The 17,314-nt window shown below is 48.0% G+C and overlaps 2 protein-coding genes across 2 annotated transcripts in view; both read right to left on the bottom strand.

The window, feature by feature from the left end:
• The window catches only part of LOC309566867 (uncharacterized protein), a gene marked incomplete at its 5' end in the record, with an annotated part of 43,445 nt that extends 35,676 nt beyond the window's left edge, over positions 1-7,769 (bottom strand). Inside the window, 3 exons of the mRNA XM_082272215.1 lie at positions 1,478-1,549; positions 5,060-5,148; positions 7,714-7,769. Coding sequence (XP_082128341.1) covers positions 1,478-1,549; positions 5,060-5,148; positions 7,714-7,769 — 217 coding nt within the window. The remainder of the gene's footprint in view (positions 1-1,477; positions 1,550-5,059; positions 5,149-7,713) is intronic.
• A 4,908-nt stretch (positions 7,770-12,677) lies between these two features.
• Positions 12,678-17,314, bottom strand: part of TMC8 (transmembrane channel like 8) — a 57,037-nt gene continuing 52,400 nt past the window's right edge. Inside the window, exons 13-16 of the mRNA XM_082272678.1 lie at positions 16,758-16,888; positions 15,390-15,548; positions 14,447-14,525; positions 12,678-13,090 (exon numbers count right to left, since the gene is read on the bottom strand). Coding sequence (XP_082128804.1) covers positions 12,995-13,090; positions 14,447-14,525; positions 15,390-15,548; positions 16,758-16,888 — 465 coding nt within the window. The 3' untranslated portion in view covers positions 12,678-12,994. The remainder of the gene's footprint in view (positions 13,091-14,446; positions 14,526-15,389; positions 15,549-16,757; positions 16,889-17,314) is intronic.

Here is a 17,314-nt window from a genome sequence, read left to right as displayed (position 1 = left end):
ATGGGTGACAGTCTGCAGATCCTCCGTTTTTTAACAATCGCCCTTGCGATTTGGGATCGTGGGCAGAATCGCGGTAATTCCGCCCTTGATTCCAAATCCCCAAGTGTGAATGGAGCCTAACATTTCAGGAGTGGAGATTCTGATAATCACAATTTTTTTTCCACATGTTGCACATAGGGCAGTCCATCCACTTTAATGAGCTGCCCTTTGGACATTCATCACCTAAAAGAAGCTCCTGCTACTTTTTCGGGTGACAACTCTTACCTGATTTTTAAAGGTGCATTTTTGCTGTGATTGCTGTGTGATTCTGTTGCACTACTGTCATGGACATGCAATAGTGTCTGGCAGCTTACCTTCTCCTCCATGTCTCCATTAGAGGCCTGACTCTCTTTCTGGCTGCCTTTTATCGTCTCTCCTCCCTGTATGGCTCCACCCCAGGCCATTCCAGGAAGTCTATATTAACCAGTGCACTGCGGGTCTGCTTTGCTGTTCAACAGTGTTTGTTTGCTTGTGTTCCTGTCTGCCGTGTGCTACATCTACCTTTCTGTGTACCGATTTTGGCTCGTCCCTGACTACTCCTGTTTGCCTGTGACCCTGACCTTTGGCCTGTTCCTTGGTTACCCTCGTCTGCCTGTTGCCCCGACCTCGGCTTACCCATCACTATCCCTGGTGTCCTGAGTGGCTGCTACCCTCTCTCCCTACGGAGCGTGACACTGGGGACCCCAGGGGCCGTGACCTGGGTCCAGTTGCAGCAAAGTCCATCCTCACCACTAGAGGCTCTGGTGAACACCTGCTGGGCCTTAGACTCCGCGCCCTAAGGAATCTTGGGCTCACGTTTCCTGTCCATCCGCAGCAGTCAGCTATTGGGTTCACTACCTTGCGCTGCATCCCTGTCCCCAACAGGGTGCAGCTGTCACCTGGCCACAAGTGACCTGACAACTACAGGCATAGCAAAATTGCTGCCATTTAGAACGCATGGCACCCAAGCACACGCTGTGCCGTTTTTACAACAATTGCTATACGATTTGGAATTGTGGGCAGAAACGTGGCGATTCCGCCCTTGATTCCAAATCCCCAGGTGTGAATGGCGCCTAACATTTTAGGAGTGGAGATCCCGATTATAACAAATGCCTGCTGGTGACCAATTCTCTTCAAGTAATACATTCTTTTTCTGGAAATGTGTCAATCTTTCATAAATGTCCTTCACTCAGGAAAAGTCTCTTACCTGTATGGGTGACAGTCTACGGAGTTAACGTTTTTCAGCAATTGCCACACATTTTGGATATCACAGGCAGAATCGTGGCAATTCCGCCCTTGATTCCAAATCCCCAAGTGTGAATGGAGCCTAACTTTTAATTAGTGGAGATTCTGATTATGACAGATGCCTGCTGGTGACCAATTCTCTTCAAATAATAATATTTTTGTAAATCTGTGTCATTCTTATATAAATGTCCTTCGCTCATGAAAAGTCTCTTACCTGAATGGGTGACAGTCTGGGGAGCCTTCGAGGTGAATCCAGCTGTGAAGGTTGTGCTGGCCGTGACAGCAACTTAAAGCAAAGTAAGGAAAAGTAAGAAAACCAATCAGTAACCATCATTCTTGTTATAAGTTCGTTAAGGTGACAAAGATGAAATCTGATTGGTTGCCAGTTGATTCTTCAGGTTGCTTGTTTTATTTGTCAGTAAAGATTCTAATTTCTCTGGGTTATGTTATAGCTGGTAGTAGTGAGTTACATTCCTCAGGGCTTTCTTGTATTTCTATCAGCTTCTATGGGTCTAATCAGGGCCGGGAAAAGGAGTGGGCAGGAGGGGTGGCTACCTTGGGCACTGTGCTATCATGAGAGGTGGGAGGGTGCTGTGAGGTGATTGGAGGGGATTTGTGTTGGAAGAGAAAATTTGGGGATAAAAATTGCTATAGGAGGTGAAATCTGGGGTGAGGGGCTGTACTAGGAGTGGTGATTTAGGGGTATTGTGCTAGAAGAGGTGATAAGGTTGGGGGGGGGGGGTGATTGTGCTAGGAGGGGACATTTTTTTGGGTAGGTGTGCTACTAGAGATGATTCATTGGGGGGGATTTGTGCTAGAAGGGGACATTTTGGGATGGGGGAGGGGGGATTTGTGCTGGGAGGGGGATTTGAAGTAGGGGGAGAGGATATATACTTGGAGGGGAAATTTTAGTGGTAAAGTATTTATACTAGGAGCGGTGTTTTTCTTTTCTTTGGGGGGGGGGATTTCAGTAGGGGGCAGATTTGTTCTGGGAGGAAAGGGGAATTTATCCTTAGGGGGTAGTCATGCAGATTAGTGCTCAGTTTTCTTTTGGGGGGATTTTTGCTGGCACATGCTGGGGGGGGGGGCATAGTATGGCATGTTTGCCCTGGGCCCTGGGTGACCTTGTCCTGGCACTGGGTCTAATTGTATGCTCCCAGAATGACCACATTGTGTGTGTTGTCCATGAACTTGCCCAGGGTGCGTTTGGGGCTGATCACCTGCACCGTGCCGTGTCATATTGGGAGCACAGTCCATGTCCATGCAGCTGCTGCTTTCCAATAGATAATTATGGGGCTGCTGGCAGGGAGATGCACGCAACACCTGTGCATCCCTGTGGCGGCAAAAACACTGCCCTGCACGGGGCACGCATGTCATCACATTGTGTGAATGAGGTCTTGCTCTAGTCAAGTTCCCCCACCCCAAACTCGCTCATCCATATCTATGATCATAAGTTCTCCTGCATTTCCTAACTTCTATTAACCACTTGCCCTCCCGAAAATATTCCCCCCTTCATGACCAAATACTGTGTCTCTTTATGGACCTTGCTTTATGCACTAGTGTGCAGTCATGTTGGAACAGGAAGAGGCCATCTCCAAACTGTTCCCACGATGTTGGGGGCATGAAATTGTCCAAAATGTCTTGGTATGCTGACGCCTTAAGAGATCCCTTCACTGGAACTAAGGGGCCAAGCCCAACCCCTGAAAAACAACCCCACACCATAATCCCCCCTCCACCAAATGATTTGGACAAGTGCACAAAACAAGGTCCATAAAGACATGGATGAGTGAGTTTGGGGTGGAGGAACTTGACTGGCCTGCCCTACACCTTTGGGATGAATTAGAGCGGAAATCCAACATCAGTACCCGACCTCACAAATGTGCTTCTGTAAGAATGATCAAACATTCCCATAGACACACTCCTGAAGCTTGTGATATATCCCGGGTAACTATAGGCCGGTCAGCCTAACATCAGTAGTCTGCAAGATTTTGGAGGGGATGTTAAGGGACCACATACAAGACTTTAGTAATGAAAACGGTATTATAAGTAGTAATCAGCATGGATTCATGAAAAATCGTTCGTGCCAAACCAATCTATTAACCTTCTACGATGAAGTGAGCTGCCACCTAGATAAAGGTAAGCCTGTGGATGTGGTGTATCTGGACTTTGCAAAGGCCTTTGACACCGTTCCCCACAAACGCTTACTGTACAAACTAAGGAAGGTAGGTATGGACCATAAGGTGAGTACCTGGATAGAGAACTGGCTCCAGGGGAGAGTACAGAGGGTGGTGATTAATGGGGAGTACTCGGATTGGGCGGGTGTGGAAAGTGGGGTCCCCCAGGGTTCTGTCCTGGGACCAATCCTGTTTAATTTATTCATAAATGATCTGGAGGAGGGGATATCTAGTACAATCTCAGTATTTGCAGATGATGATACTAAATTAGGCATGCCAATATCTTCTATGCAGGATGTGGAAACCTTACAAGCGGACCTGAACAAAATAACGGGGTGGGCAACTACATGGCAGATGAGGTTTAATGTTGAAAAATGTAAAGTAATGTACTTGGGGGCCAGAAACCAGAAAGCAAGCTACTCACGAGGGGGGGAACCTCTGGGTGAGTCTAGGATGGAAAAGGACCTGGGGGTACTGGTAGACAACAGGCTTGGCAGTGGCATGCAATGCCAAGCCGCCGCAAGCAAAGCCAACAGAATACTGGGTTGTATAAAAAAGGGGATTCACTCCAGAAATAAAGAGATTATTCTCCCGCTCTACAAGACTCTGGTCCGGCCACATCTGGAGTATGCTGTCCAGTTCTGGGCACCGGTCCTCAGAAAGGATGTGCTGGAACTGGAGAAAGTCCAGAGAAGGGCAACAAAAATAATTAGGGGAATGGAGGGCATCAGCTATGAGGAAAGACTACAAGCACTGAACCTATTCTCTCTGGAGAAGAGACGATTGAGGGGGGATATGATATCAATGTACAAATACTGTACTGGCGACCCTAGCATAAGGAACAAACTATTCAGAGAAAGGAGATACAATAAGACACGTGGCCACTCACTAAAACTTGAGGAAAGGCGGTTTAACCTTAAAGTGCGTAAGGGGTTCTTCACTGTAAGAGCGGTAAGGATGTGGAATTCTCTTCCACAAGCAGTCGTATCAGCAGGGAGCATTGATAGTTTCAAAAAACTATTAGATGGACACCTTAAAGACCACAACATACAGGGGTATACAATGTACAACATACAGGGGTATACAATGTACGGTTAAAAGCAAACACACACATACATCATAGGTTGAACTGGATGGACTGATGTCTTTTTTCAACCTCACTAACTATGTAACTATGTAACTATTGTGGACAGTCTTCTCGGAAGAGTTGAAGCTGTTATAGCTGCAAAGGGTGGGCCAACTCAATATTGAACCCTACGGACTAAGACTGGGATGCCATTAAAATTCATGTGTGTGTAAAGGCAGGCGTCGCAATACTTTTGGTAATCTAGTGTATATTATGTTTGGGAGGGGGGTAGGTTATGTAATCAGGCCTCTGGCTGTGAAATGTTAAAAGATAAGTCCACCATCTGGGACATGTTACACGTTCCACCCATAAGATTTGCTAATTAAAAAAAACTGGCTCCTAACTTTTTCTAACTGGCTCCTAGATTCAAAGCAAATTTGTTGAGCCCCGGCTTAAACCCTTCTATACTCCATCCAAAAACTTTTAAGATAAATGCTCACAAAGCACACTGATGTCAAGAAAAATGATTAAGTATGATGATGAAGGAGAGACTTACGGGTCATATGGGCGAGCAGCAGCAATAAGTACATGGCTCCGGGTGGTGGAGAGCTCTTCACCCTAATCCCGGCTCTGCTACCTTTGACGCTGTGTCAACCCCACCACTGCTAGTACCTCCGTCTTCAGATGCTGTGTCATCCTCACCACTGCTGGTGCCTACCTCCTCCAAGCAAACATCTCTCATATGCTGAGCTCAGATAAGTCCTATCAGCCCTTCCAGACTTTATCTCCTTACAGCTCCTTCACAACTCTGAGCTTTAAAGCGGAGTTCCGGCCACGAAAAAAAATTTCAATAAAAATACCCCCGGGACAGTCAGGGTTAGTACATTCCACAATGGATAGCCTCTGATCTGTCCCGGGTCACACTTACCTGCAAGAAGAAATACTTACCTTTAAAATTTCTTCTCCAGCGTTGCCATTTCGGATGTGGGCAGCTGAAGCCAGCGCGATCCTCTTCTGCGTCCTCTTCCGTGTCTTCTTCTCCCAGAATGCGCCTGCACCGACCCCTCTCGTCAATTCCGGTGCGGCGCCACATTCCTCCACAGCTTCTGGGCATGCAGGGAATGCGGCGCCGCACCGGAAGTGACGAGCGGGGCCGGTGCCGTCGCATTGATTCCTGGGAGCGATGACGTTCAGCTCCCAGGAATCATTGCAAACCGGAAGTGACGGCGCGGGCCGCGGCCGCCGAGGGAGGAAATGGAAGAAAGGTGAGTATATTTTTCTACAATTACAAGGTAAGTAAAAAAAAAATAATAAATCGTAACTATCCTTTTTCAGGTGACAAATAGGAAGCGGATGACCACAAAATCGATTATGTCGATTTTGTGGCCGGAACTCCACTTTAAGTTACTGAGATCCAATCTTCCTAAGATGTTGTTTGGGTCAGCTATAGGCATAAACATGGGCGCCTGGCTCAGTCATTTGTTACATAAATGAGGGAGAGGGCAAAGAACATAAGGGGTTGGTATACTAAAGGCAAATAGACTGTGCAGTTTGCAAGGGCATTTGCTCCAGAGCTTAGTAAATGAGGTGAAGCTTCACTTTGCCCAATCACTTGCATGGAAAAAAAAACCCCAAAAAAACAAATGTATTGGGCAAGACAGTAAATCACATATTCTCCCCAACTAGTCCATGCGATAATAAGCTAAAATAGCATAAAGTCCATGCTGACAAAGTCATAGCTCCCAACTGTCCCTGATTTGGAGGGACTGTCCCTGATTTGAAACAAAGTCCCTCTGTCCCTCTTTCCTCCTCATATGTCCCTCATTTTGGTCTGATCTATATAGAAATGTATAAAATGCACTTTTCATCTTTCAAAAAGTGTTTCCCAGTGCTAAACCTTTCATCCGATTCTACATTTCTGCATTTGCATAGTTGCCAACATTTAAAAAAAATTTCCAGGGACACTTTGCAGCGCAGCTATCAATTACCACACCCACTTCCATGAAGCTCCGCCCACTCTGCATAATTAATCTCGCCTACTTATCAGATTATAGGGTCTACTCAATATAGAGAGAATTACAGGATATTAAAAAGGGAATTTCAAACTTAAGGCCACAGTAGCAGAGTTGGAATTATTCTCCCATTCAGCTGCACTACTTCTGCGTAACATTTATGGGCAGCCTGATTAACAGGCGCTTCCAGGGACAATATAAATTACCTGGGACACGCTCCTATTTGCAGGGACTGTCCCAGGAAAAAAGGGACAGTTGGCAAGTATGCATTTGTAAATGTCAAAAGCCAGTAAAAACGAACAGTAATGGTAAAAAGGCAATAGAGGGTTTAAGTAATCATTTTTGTTTTGTTTAATCCTCCTTTAAGGGGGTGTGGCAAGGGATGTGTCCTATCCCTACATACTTTTGCTAATGTCCCTCAGTCCCATCTCAAAAAGTTGGGGGGGGGGGGGGTATGCAAAGTCCACAAACAGGCACAAAAGTAGGCAGCTCCACCAAGAGATAGGAATCGTTCTCTGAAATATAGCAAAGTTACACAAGGGGGCGCCAAATAAGTGCAGCATTAGTAATATTTATTGCAGTAGCCTAGTAAACAATCACAAACACTATATTACCAAAAGTATTGGGACGCCGGCCTTTACACTCACATGAACTTTATTGGCATCCCAGTCTTAGTCTGTAGGGTTCAATATGGAGTTGGCCCACCCTTTGCAGCTATAACAGCTTCAACTCTTCAGGGAAGGCTGTCCACAAGGTTTAGGAGTGTGTAGGAGTGTGTGTTTGGGAATGTTTGACCATTCTTCCAGAAGCGCAATTGTGGGGTCAGGCGCTGATGTTGGACGATAAGGCCTGGCTCGCAGTCTCCGCTCGAATTCATCCCCAAAGGAGTTCTATCTTGTTGAGGTCAGGACTCTGTGCAGGCCAGTCAAGTTCCTCAACCCCAAACTCGCTCATCCATGTCTTTATGGACCTTGCCAGTGGATCCCTTGACCGAGCCACAAATCTCTGCACCTTTCTGTTGAGCCGAGACGCCAACAGATCCACCTCGGGGGTGCCCCACTGGAGACACAGCTGATGAAACACCTCCGGATGAAGGGACCACTCCCCGTGGTCCAACGCCTGCTGACTGAGGTAGTCCGCCTGCCATATCCCCCCCCCCCCCCCGGGAATGTGTACGGTGAGGAGGGCTGGAACGAACCTTTCTACCCGCCTTAGAATGCCGGCTACCACCAGAGCCGCCTTGGTGATTGACATAAGCCACGGCCGTGGCATTGTCCGATTTAATGTGCACTTGGCATCTCTGAAGACGATCCGTCCAATGGTCCAGACGAAGTCTAAACACTTGGAGTTCCAGGACACGGATCTGTGGTTTGGACTCTTCCAGTGTCCAGATCCCCTGAGTAGAATGCTTGCCGAGCATGCCTCCCCAGCCAGATAGGCTGGCATCCGTGGTGACTACGGTCCAATACAAGGGGAGGAAAGATTTTTCCAGCCGAAGGGCCAGAGAGCGAAGCCACCATAAAGTCCGCACAAAGCAGTTTATTGCCTTGAGGTCCAGGATTGGACGCACTTTGCCTTCCTTCCTGGGGACTGTGAACAGGTTTGAGTAAAAACCCTGGAAACTTTCCAAAGTCGGAACCGGAACAATCACCCCTTAAAGGAAAAGGTCTTGAACCGCCCCAAACAGACCCTGTAACCGGTCTGGGGACAGGAGCAGTTTGGAAGGAAAAAACCTTGCCGGGGTACAAGAGCCAATCTTGATCTTGTAGCCAGACTGAATGACTTTGTGAACCCACTTGTCTTGTACTAGGGAAGTCTACGGGTCTGGAAACCAGAAACGATGTCCCCCCACTCCCGGTACGGGTGAGGCGCACCTTCATGCAGAAGGAGCCTTGTCCGCGGGTCCGGAGAAGCCCGCTCTCAGCTTGCCAGACCCGGTTAGTTTGGATCTGCCAGAGGTTGTCCTGAAAGGCTTCGAGCCCTTGTCAGTCGCCCCTGAGGGAAGAATAAACTTCTTATGAGCCGAGAAGGAAGGTGTACGACGAGGTTCCTTGCCCTTAGTAGCATGTGAAAGAAAGGTATTCTTCCCCCCTGTGAGACCTTTAATTATGTCATCCAGAGTAGCTCAAAACAGGCGATCTCTTTGAAAGGGAAGATCAGTCAAGGCCTTTTTAGAAGGCTGATCCGCAGAACAGCATTTAAGCCAAACGACACACAAGGTCCACCGCCAAAACAGAGCGGTGAGCCATCAGAGGAGTTGCATCCAAAGAGGCATCACAGATAAACTGCAGCCCCTGGACCAGCTGGTCCACCAACTCAGCAAAGGCAGGGGGGAGCTTTTCTCCCTCCTAGTCAAAGCATAGGAGCTTAGCCCAATCTGTCAGAGTTTGCGACAACAGGGCAATGGTAAATACCAGCCTCATCGCCGAACCAGCTAAGGTGTACATAGTGCAGGCCACAGCCTCCGACCTTCCAGTCAGCTGGGCCCTTAAAGGCCGGGGACTCTTCAACCGGAATCATGGTTGCCTTGTTTAATCTGGAAACCAGAGGGTCCACCACCGGTAAGACAGTGCACTTCTTAAGAAGGGACTACCCATAGGGGTAACGCCTAGTAAAGTGCTTAGGAACCCCACGGGGACACTTTGGTCGTCCCCACTCTTTAGCGATAAGTCTGTCAAAATAAGAAAGAAAACACCATTGCCGCTCTGGATGGCTACTGAGTGCCAAAGGGTACCTATGCCTCCATCGCAGCTTAAGCTGCATCCTCCATCTTCAGGGTCTTACGCACAGATACAATCAGTGCATCCACCAGCACCTTTTCATGTGCGGTTGCAGACATGGGGGAATCATCCTCACTATCAGAGGATTCGAGGCGCGTGGTCGCAGACCCAGAAGGGTGACCCACTTCCGTAGCGGCCAAATCTGATTCAGGATCTGATGAGGCAGGGGAAGGCGGGTGGGGGTAGCGCTTTTTGCTAGCCGGTCGCCCGCAAGCCGCCTCCACCTGGGACACAAGGGACTCCAGGACTGCTGTCAGTGCATGGATGGTTGGTTGGGACCCGGAGGGCCCCGCAGCCTTAGAGAGGGGATCAGATGGGGAAATGTGCTCCAAAGACTCCATGAGTCACCAGTGGAGCCCCATAGAAAGTGTAACACACTGCTAAGGAACAACCCCCACCGAACTGGCAGCACCACCCATTCGCCAGGTACAAAGCACAGAGCGATCCTCAGCAGAGAGGGAGAGGACCCCACCTGACTCACCACCACCCGCCGACACAGGCACCTGCAACCACCAGGAGAATCTGCACTACATGTGCGGTGATCAGGAAGCTAAATGATCCAGGAGTCAACACCAGAGGATAAGGACGGGCTCCCACCACTGAAATTGCCGCCTACAGGGCTCTGCTGTCATGGCCTCTGCTATTTGCAATGCAAACCACAAGAAAATGCCAGTTGGACTACACAAACTTGGCAACCTTGTATAGGAATATACAGGATACAACAAAATGGTGGCCCCACATGGCGCCACGAGGTATACGGGGACCCAGAAATGGGAGCCAGGCCTCAAAGACAGATCCAGGCAGGACGGGGGGTCCTGGCAGGAGCCCCCACCAAGTACAAACCCCCCTGCATAGTCGATCATCCGGTCGCCGGTGGCGCACCCCCTCTGGCCCTCATCGCCAGTTAGCGCCCTGCCCCCATCCCAGGCCAGAGACCAGACCACCCAAACAGTCCCAGTGTATGTGGAGGGGGGCAGGCTCAGGGACGCGACAAAAACAGGGGGGGGGGTGCCTAAAGGGAGGAGGGGGCCCGGGGGTCCGACCGTCCCAAGGAGGGACCCACGTCCACCCCAAAACCCTCCAGGGGGCAGATGGAGGACAGCTACTCCCCATACCAGGAACCAGACGGGCACTGCTCCACACAGATCCTATTCTCCATTGAAATGGGGGGGGGGGGGGCTGTCGGCCAGGAGGAACGCTGCGATTTGGGCAGAGTTGGGTATGTGACCTCGCAAGACGTTTAACTCGCAGGGCCAGCCCCCGTCCAGTGGGGCTATGTCGCGGCCGACCTAGTGCGGAGCTGAGGTCTGCGCGCCCTCGCTGGCCAGACTGGGGTGACCACTATATCTAGATTATCCAGCCCATCGCCCTGTCCGGCAGTTGATAGTAGATCTCACAGGAAAAATCCAGGAGGAAAAAACTATAGCAGGAAGAGCGAGTATACCCCCTGGGACTGCCCATGGGTGTAGCCAGAAGTTTTTTTCTACCTAGTGTCCTACTCCTGTAGGGGGCAGCATAACCCAATGGTCAAGAATGACAGGAGCTGTGTCCCTCAATGAATGAAAGAGAAAATATTTTTTTTAATGAAAGGTGTTTATTTTTATGTTTTTTGATTTGGTAACATACAAACAATTGTCATCTAAACCAGTGGTCTCCAAACTATGGCCCGGGGGCCAGATGCTGTACTTTTCTTGCCTCTATCCGGCCCTTGGGCAACTATTCCCCTCACTGATACATGATGCTATTCTGCCAACTGACAACAATGGGGCACCATTTCTCCCACTGACACAACAATGGGGCACCATTTCTCCCACTGACACCAACAATGGGGTGCCATTTCTTCCAATGACACCAACAATGGGGCACCATTTCTTCCAATGACACCAACAATGGGGCACTGCTCCTCCTATTGATACCAACAATGGGACACTATTCCTCCCACTGATACAAGACACTATTCTGCCAACTAACATCAACAAGGGGGCACCATTTCGCCCAATGACACCAACAATGCGGCACCATTTCTCCCAATGACACCAACAATGTGGCACTACTTCTCCTAATGTTACCAACTATGGGGCACCATTCCTCCCACTGGTACAAGACACTATTTTGTCAACTGACATCAACAAGGGGGCACCATTTCTCCCAATGACACCAACAATGGGGCACTATTTCTCTCAACGACACCAACAATGGGGCACTCCTTCTCCTAATGTTACCAACTACGGGGCACTATTCCTCCCACTGATACAAGACAATATTCTGCCAACGAACATCAACAAGGGGTCACCATTTCTCCCAATGACACCAACAATGGGACACCATTTCTCTCAATGAAACCAACAATGGGGCACTGCTTCTCCTAATGATACCAACTATGGGGCACTATTCCTCTCACTGATAAAATACATTATTCTGTCAACTGACATCAACAAGGGGGCACACTTTCTCCCAATGACACCAACAATAGGGCACTATTTCGCCCAATGACACCAACAATGGGGAATCGTGTCTCCCAATGACACCAACAATGGGGCATCATGTTTCCCAATGACACCAACAATTGGGCACTATTTATCCCAATGACACCAACAATAGGGCACTATTTCGCCCAATGACACCAACAATGGGGCATCATGTCTCCCAATGACACCAACAATGGGGCATCATGTCTCCCAATGACACCAACAATGGGGCATCATGTCTCCCAAAGACACCAACAATAGGTCACTGTTCCTCCTAATGCAACTAACAATGGGGCACTATACCTCCACCTAATACCAAATGTGATGGTTTCTTCCACTGATGCCAGGAACATTTCCACTCCCACTGGCCACAGTCTGGCCCTCCTAAAGTCTGATAGATAGAAAAATGGTCCTTTGTTTAGAAAGTTTGGAGATCCCTGACCTAAACAAGGCAAAGGCAGTAATGTGCAAAAAATGGGTGCTCTAGATGTGAGCAATGTGTGTTGAACCAAAAGGGAAAACACAATGAACAAAATACCTAATGAATAAATATACACAGATAATATAAATGGCGCACAATGTGAACAAAAACGTGCTATGGAAATATGAACAGTCCAAAACAAGTCCAAAATGAAAAAAAAATGCTGAAATCTTCTTGATGGTGAATGAAGGTGAAGAAGAGGACGTGCAAACACCAAATCCCTCTTGGCACCCACGTGTAAAGAAAAGAGAGGTAATACCCTTACCAACTCAACATAATAAATCACTTGAGAAGATGACACCAGCCAGTGTAATAGATATGACGTCCCAACCTTTCACTGGTAGTAATGTTGGCTACACAAAGCCCAACAATAGTAAGAAACAGGATAATATACAGAAAAAAAAGAATTGTTGGGTGGTAATTGTTTATAGATTAAAAAAAAATGAATAAATGACAAAGGATTCCCAGAGCTCTATGGGTCAGCTAAAAGAAGCGCAAACAGCACCAGTACTTCACTTTCTGGCAGGCTGTCCCTTAATAAAACCTCAGAATGGCTCCGGCATCTTCCAATTACTGAAGTCAGCTTAATTCACAGTTTAAACCCATAAAGTATCTCTTACAATAGTCTCTCTGTGGGTGAAAGGAAAAAATTTGGTGTTTTTGGTGCAATGCCAATGAGTAAAAAGATGGCAGCTCAGATGAACTTCCATTTGCTCCTCAAACTCAGCAATATTCCATCAGCATTCCACATCACAAAGAACGCAATTCATCTTCTGTTTCATGGCTGTGGTGGCGGTCTTCTGTCTCTTTCAGTCTTCGTACCAGAAATTCTTTATCTTCAATTTGCTGAATAGACAAAGAAATACTGAAAATCACCAAACTGATAATATGAAGACCACCGATGACAATGAGGTATTGCTCGAACATTAGAAACTAATCCTATGATGATGATGATGTTTGAAGCTAAACACCACCATTCAGGTACTGTATGTCAGAGGCCTCCTAAAAACATTCAGGGCCCATTTACTTTTGTGCATTGCAACTGAGTGTATCTATGGTCACAATCAGGGCCGTCTTTGATATTGAGTGGACCCTGGGCAAATATTTTCTTGGGCCCTCCAAAATCCAATTATTACCTATTTGCAGGCAGTGCTGGCTCAAGGGGCAGCTGCTTTGGACCCCCCAACAATGACTGGGCCCAGGGCAGCTGCCCCTTTTGCCCAGTGTTAAAGACAGCCCTGGTCACAATGTAAAATCTTATCTTCACTTCCACATTGTATCCCAATTATATCCACCCTACTACTATTACCTACTGCAATACTGGGCCAATCCTGACATTTCCCCCATATACACTATTTTACCAAAAGTATTGGGACGCCTCCCTTTACACACACATGAACTTTAATGGCATCCCAGTCTTAGTCTGTAGGGTTCAATATCGAGTTGGCCCACCCTTTGCGTCCGTAGGGTTCAATATCGAGTTGGCCCACCCTCTACAGCTATAACAGCTTCAACTCTTCTGGGAAGACTGTCCACAAGGTTTAGGAGTGTCTATGGGAATGTTTGACTATTCTTCCAGAAGCGCATTTGTGAGGTCAGGCACTGATGTTGAACGAAAAGGCCTGGCTCACAGTCTCTGCTCTATTATATCCCAACGGTGTTCTTTTGGGTTAAGATCAGAACTCTGTGCAGGTAGGGTTGCCACTAGGGATGGGCTGGATGTTCGAGTCAATCGTAAGTTCGACTCGAACATAGGGTGTTCGCCGAACACCCGGGGCGCTCAGCGGTAGGTTTGCCCGTGAATGAGCGCCCCATAATGCCCTGCAAGATTGCAGTGCATTAAGTGCTTGTGAATGGCCAAAGCATGCACCTGACCTGTATGCTTTGGCCAATCATGGCACAATGTCCTTCCAGAACCATGATTGGCCAAAGGCAGGGTGCCTTTAGCCAATCATGGCCCAGGGGCTTAGTCCACGCCCCACACTATATAAGGCTGCTTGAGTAGAATAGGTGGTGAGTTTGAGTTCTAGCCCCTCCTCCCCAAGATAATTGATGGTAATGCTGTATGCGGCGCTGCCTTCGGGCGCTCGTACATTATCCTGCACTTCCTGTATGTATGGGTGCCATTAGACTGGCAGAAATAAGATCCATAGGAGCTATGAGAGGCTGGACTGTCTACAGACTGCTTTCATCTCCTCTTACATTGGACAAAAGATCCTTCAGCTGCTCCACATCCTTCTCGTTCTGATGCATGCGGGACGCGAGGGAAGTGAGCGTGAGGCTGCAAGACACGGGGTGAAAAGTATATATTATATGAAATATTACAATACAATACAATACAATACAATAGTAACTGCGACATTGTGGCGAACAGATCGGACTCCTAAAAAAACCCCAATAAGTGTATATTGATTGGTTTGCGCAAAAGTTATCGCGTCTACAAACTAGGGAATAGATTTATGTCATTTTTATTTATTTTTTTACTAGTAATGGCGGCGATCAGCGATTTTTAGTGGGACTGCGACATTGCGGCGGACAGATCTGACCCCTAACTGACATTTTTGACAGTTTTGGGTAGGGATTGACTGTTTATCGGTAAAGCCGATATATTGGGGGCCGATATGCACTTTTCCCAATATATCGGAATCGGCCCCTGAGGTTACCGATATTGACGATTTTTTGGATATTGCTGTACTGGAGTGATGCCTGCAGCTAGAGGCATCACCCCGGTACCGGCGTCCATAGCCGAGGGTCGGCTGTCTTGTAATGACAACCGATGCAGCTGAGAAGCCGCTCGGCTGTCATTACGAGGGGACGTCCCCCCCCCCCCCTCCCGCTGGCTCCCGCGGCTCGCCCATCCCACCGGGAAACCCGGGCAACCAGCCTGCACGGCCGCCAAAGACCCGATCAAAGCCGCGGTCGGGTCTCCATGTAAAAACCCGGAAGTCATGTCATGACATGACTTCTGGGTACTCGTCGCCAAATTCAAATAAATGACAGCATTCAAAACAGTCAAACTTAGCATTTTGAATGCTTTTAAGTGCAGAGGAGGAGTTTGGGGTTTTAGACCCCCAGATCCCTCCACAACTGTACCTGTCAAAAAAAAAAAAAAAATAATAATTTTTTAATAAATCTTGTGACTTACCAAAGTACAAAGAGCAGGGTGTAGGCGCCGGTCTCTGATGTGGCATATCCCAACACTGTCAGGACTGTAGGGGGCAGCGCTGAGCGAGTGCTGTTCTGAATGGCCTCCCAGGGAGTGGTGTATTCAGCAAATGGGCCACAGGAGTGAGATGGACGGACGCTGTCAGAAGAAGTGAGAAAAGTTTAACAACTCAAATACCATTGATAACAACCAGTTCCCACCCTATGCATGGCTCTCAGCACAGGTGTAGCGGCTCCTCTCCTGGACTGAAACGGCTTGCTCTGATATCACCGCATATATATAAGAAGATTGCTAAGACCCTGAAACTGAGCTGCAGCACGGTGGCCAAGACCATACAGCGGTTTACCAGGACAGGTTCCACTCAGAACAGGCCTCGCCATGGTCAACCAAAGAAGTTGAGTGCACGTGCTCAGCGTCATATCCAGAGGTTGTCTTTGGGAAATAGACGTATGAGTGCTGCCAGCATTGTTGCAGAGGATGAAGGGGTGGGGGGGTCAGCCTGTCAGTGCTCAGACCATACGCCGCACACTGCATCAAATTGGTCTGCATGGCTGTCGTCCCAGAAGGAAGCCTCTTCTAAAGATGATGCACAAGAAAGCCCACAAACAAGTTTGCTGAAGACAAGCAGACTAAGGTCATGGATTACTGGAACCATCTCCTGTGCTCTGATGAGACCAAGATAAACTTATTTGGTTCAGATGGTGCCAAGTGTGTGTGGCGGCAACCAGGTGAGGAGTACAAAGACAAGTGTGTCTTCCTACAGTCAAGCATGGTGGTGGAGTGTCATGGTCTGGGGCTGCATGAGTGCTGCCGGCACTGGAGAGCTACAGTCCATTGAGGGAACCATGAATGCCAACATGTACTGTGACATACTGAAGCAGAGCATGATCCCCTCCCTTCAGAGACTGGGGGGCAGGGCAGTATTCCAACATGATAACGACCCCAAACACCTCCAAGACAACCACGGCTTTGCTAAAGAAGCTGAGGGTAAAGGTGATGGACTGGCCAAGCACGTCTCCAGACCTAAACCCTATTGAGCATCTGTGGGGCATCCTCAAACAAAAGGGGGAGGAGCGCAAGGTCTCTAACATCCACCAGCACTGTGATGTCATCATGGAGGAGTGGAAGAGGACTCCAGTGGCAACCTGTGAAGCTCTGGTGAACTCCATGCCCAAGAGGGTTAAGGCAGTGCTGGAAAATAATGGTGGCCACACAGAATATTGACACTTTGGAACCAATTTGGACATTTTCACTTAGGGGTGTACTCACTTTTGTTGCCAGCAGTTTGGACATTAATGGCTCCCCCCCCCCCCCCCCACACACTGCACACCTCTTCTTTTCACTCACCTGCTCACAAGATAAATCAAAGGTAGGAAGACGGTGATGAGTCCCAAGAGAAGGACAAAGCAGAAAATGATCCTCAAGGTGGAGGCTCGGTACAGCTTCTTGGACACGTCACACAGCCGGTACAGGGAGTACTGCGGGGGGCGCACCGAAGAAAGACGTTAGAAGGAAAGCACAATGTGTGTGTTGCTGTACACTTTCAAATCAAAAAAATGATTTTCACATTTTATATTCATATTTCCCAAAATTTTCTTATTATAACCACTTGACCTCCGAAGGATTTACCCCCCTTCATGACCAGGCCATTTTTTGTGATACAGCACTACGTTACTTTAACCACTTTAAGACCGGAAGATTTTCCCCCTTAATGACCAGGCCATATTTTGCGATTCAGCACTGCGTTAATTTAACTGGCAATTGCGTGGTCGTGCGACGCTGTACCCAAATAAAATTGATGCTCTTTTTTTCTCCACAAACAGAGCTTTCTTTTGGTGGTATTTGATCACCTCTGCGATTTTTAATTTTTGTGCTATAAACGAAAAAAGAGCGACAATTTTAAA

This window comes from Pelophylax lessonae, assembly GCF_965119305.1.
Source record: "Pelophylax lessonae genome assembly, chromosome: 11".
Classification (NCBI taxonomy): Eukaryota; Metazoa; Chordata; class Amphibia; order Anura; family Ranidae; genus Pelophylax; species Pelophylax lessonae.
This window is presented reverse-complemented; position numbering and strand designations above follow the sequence as displayed.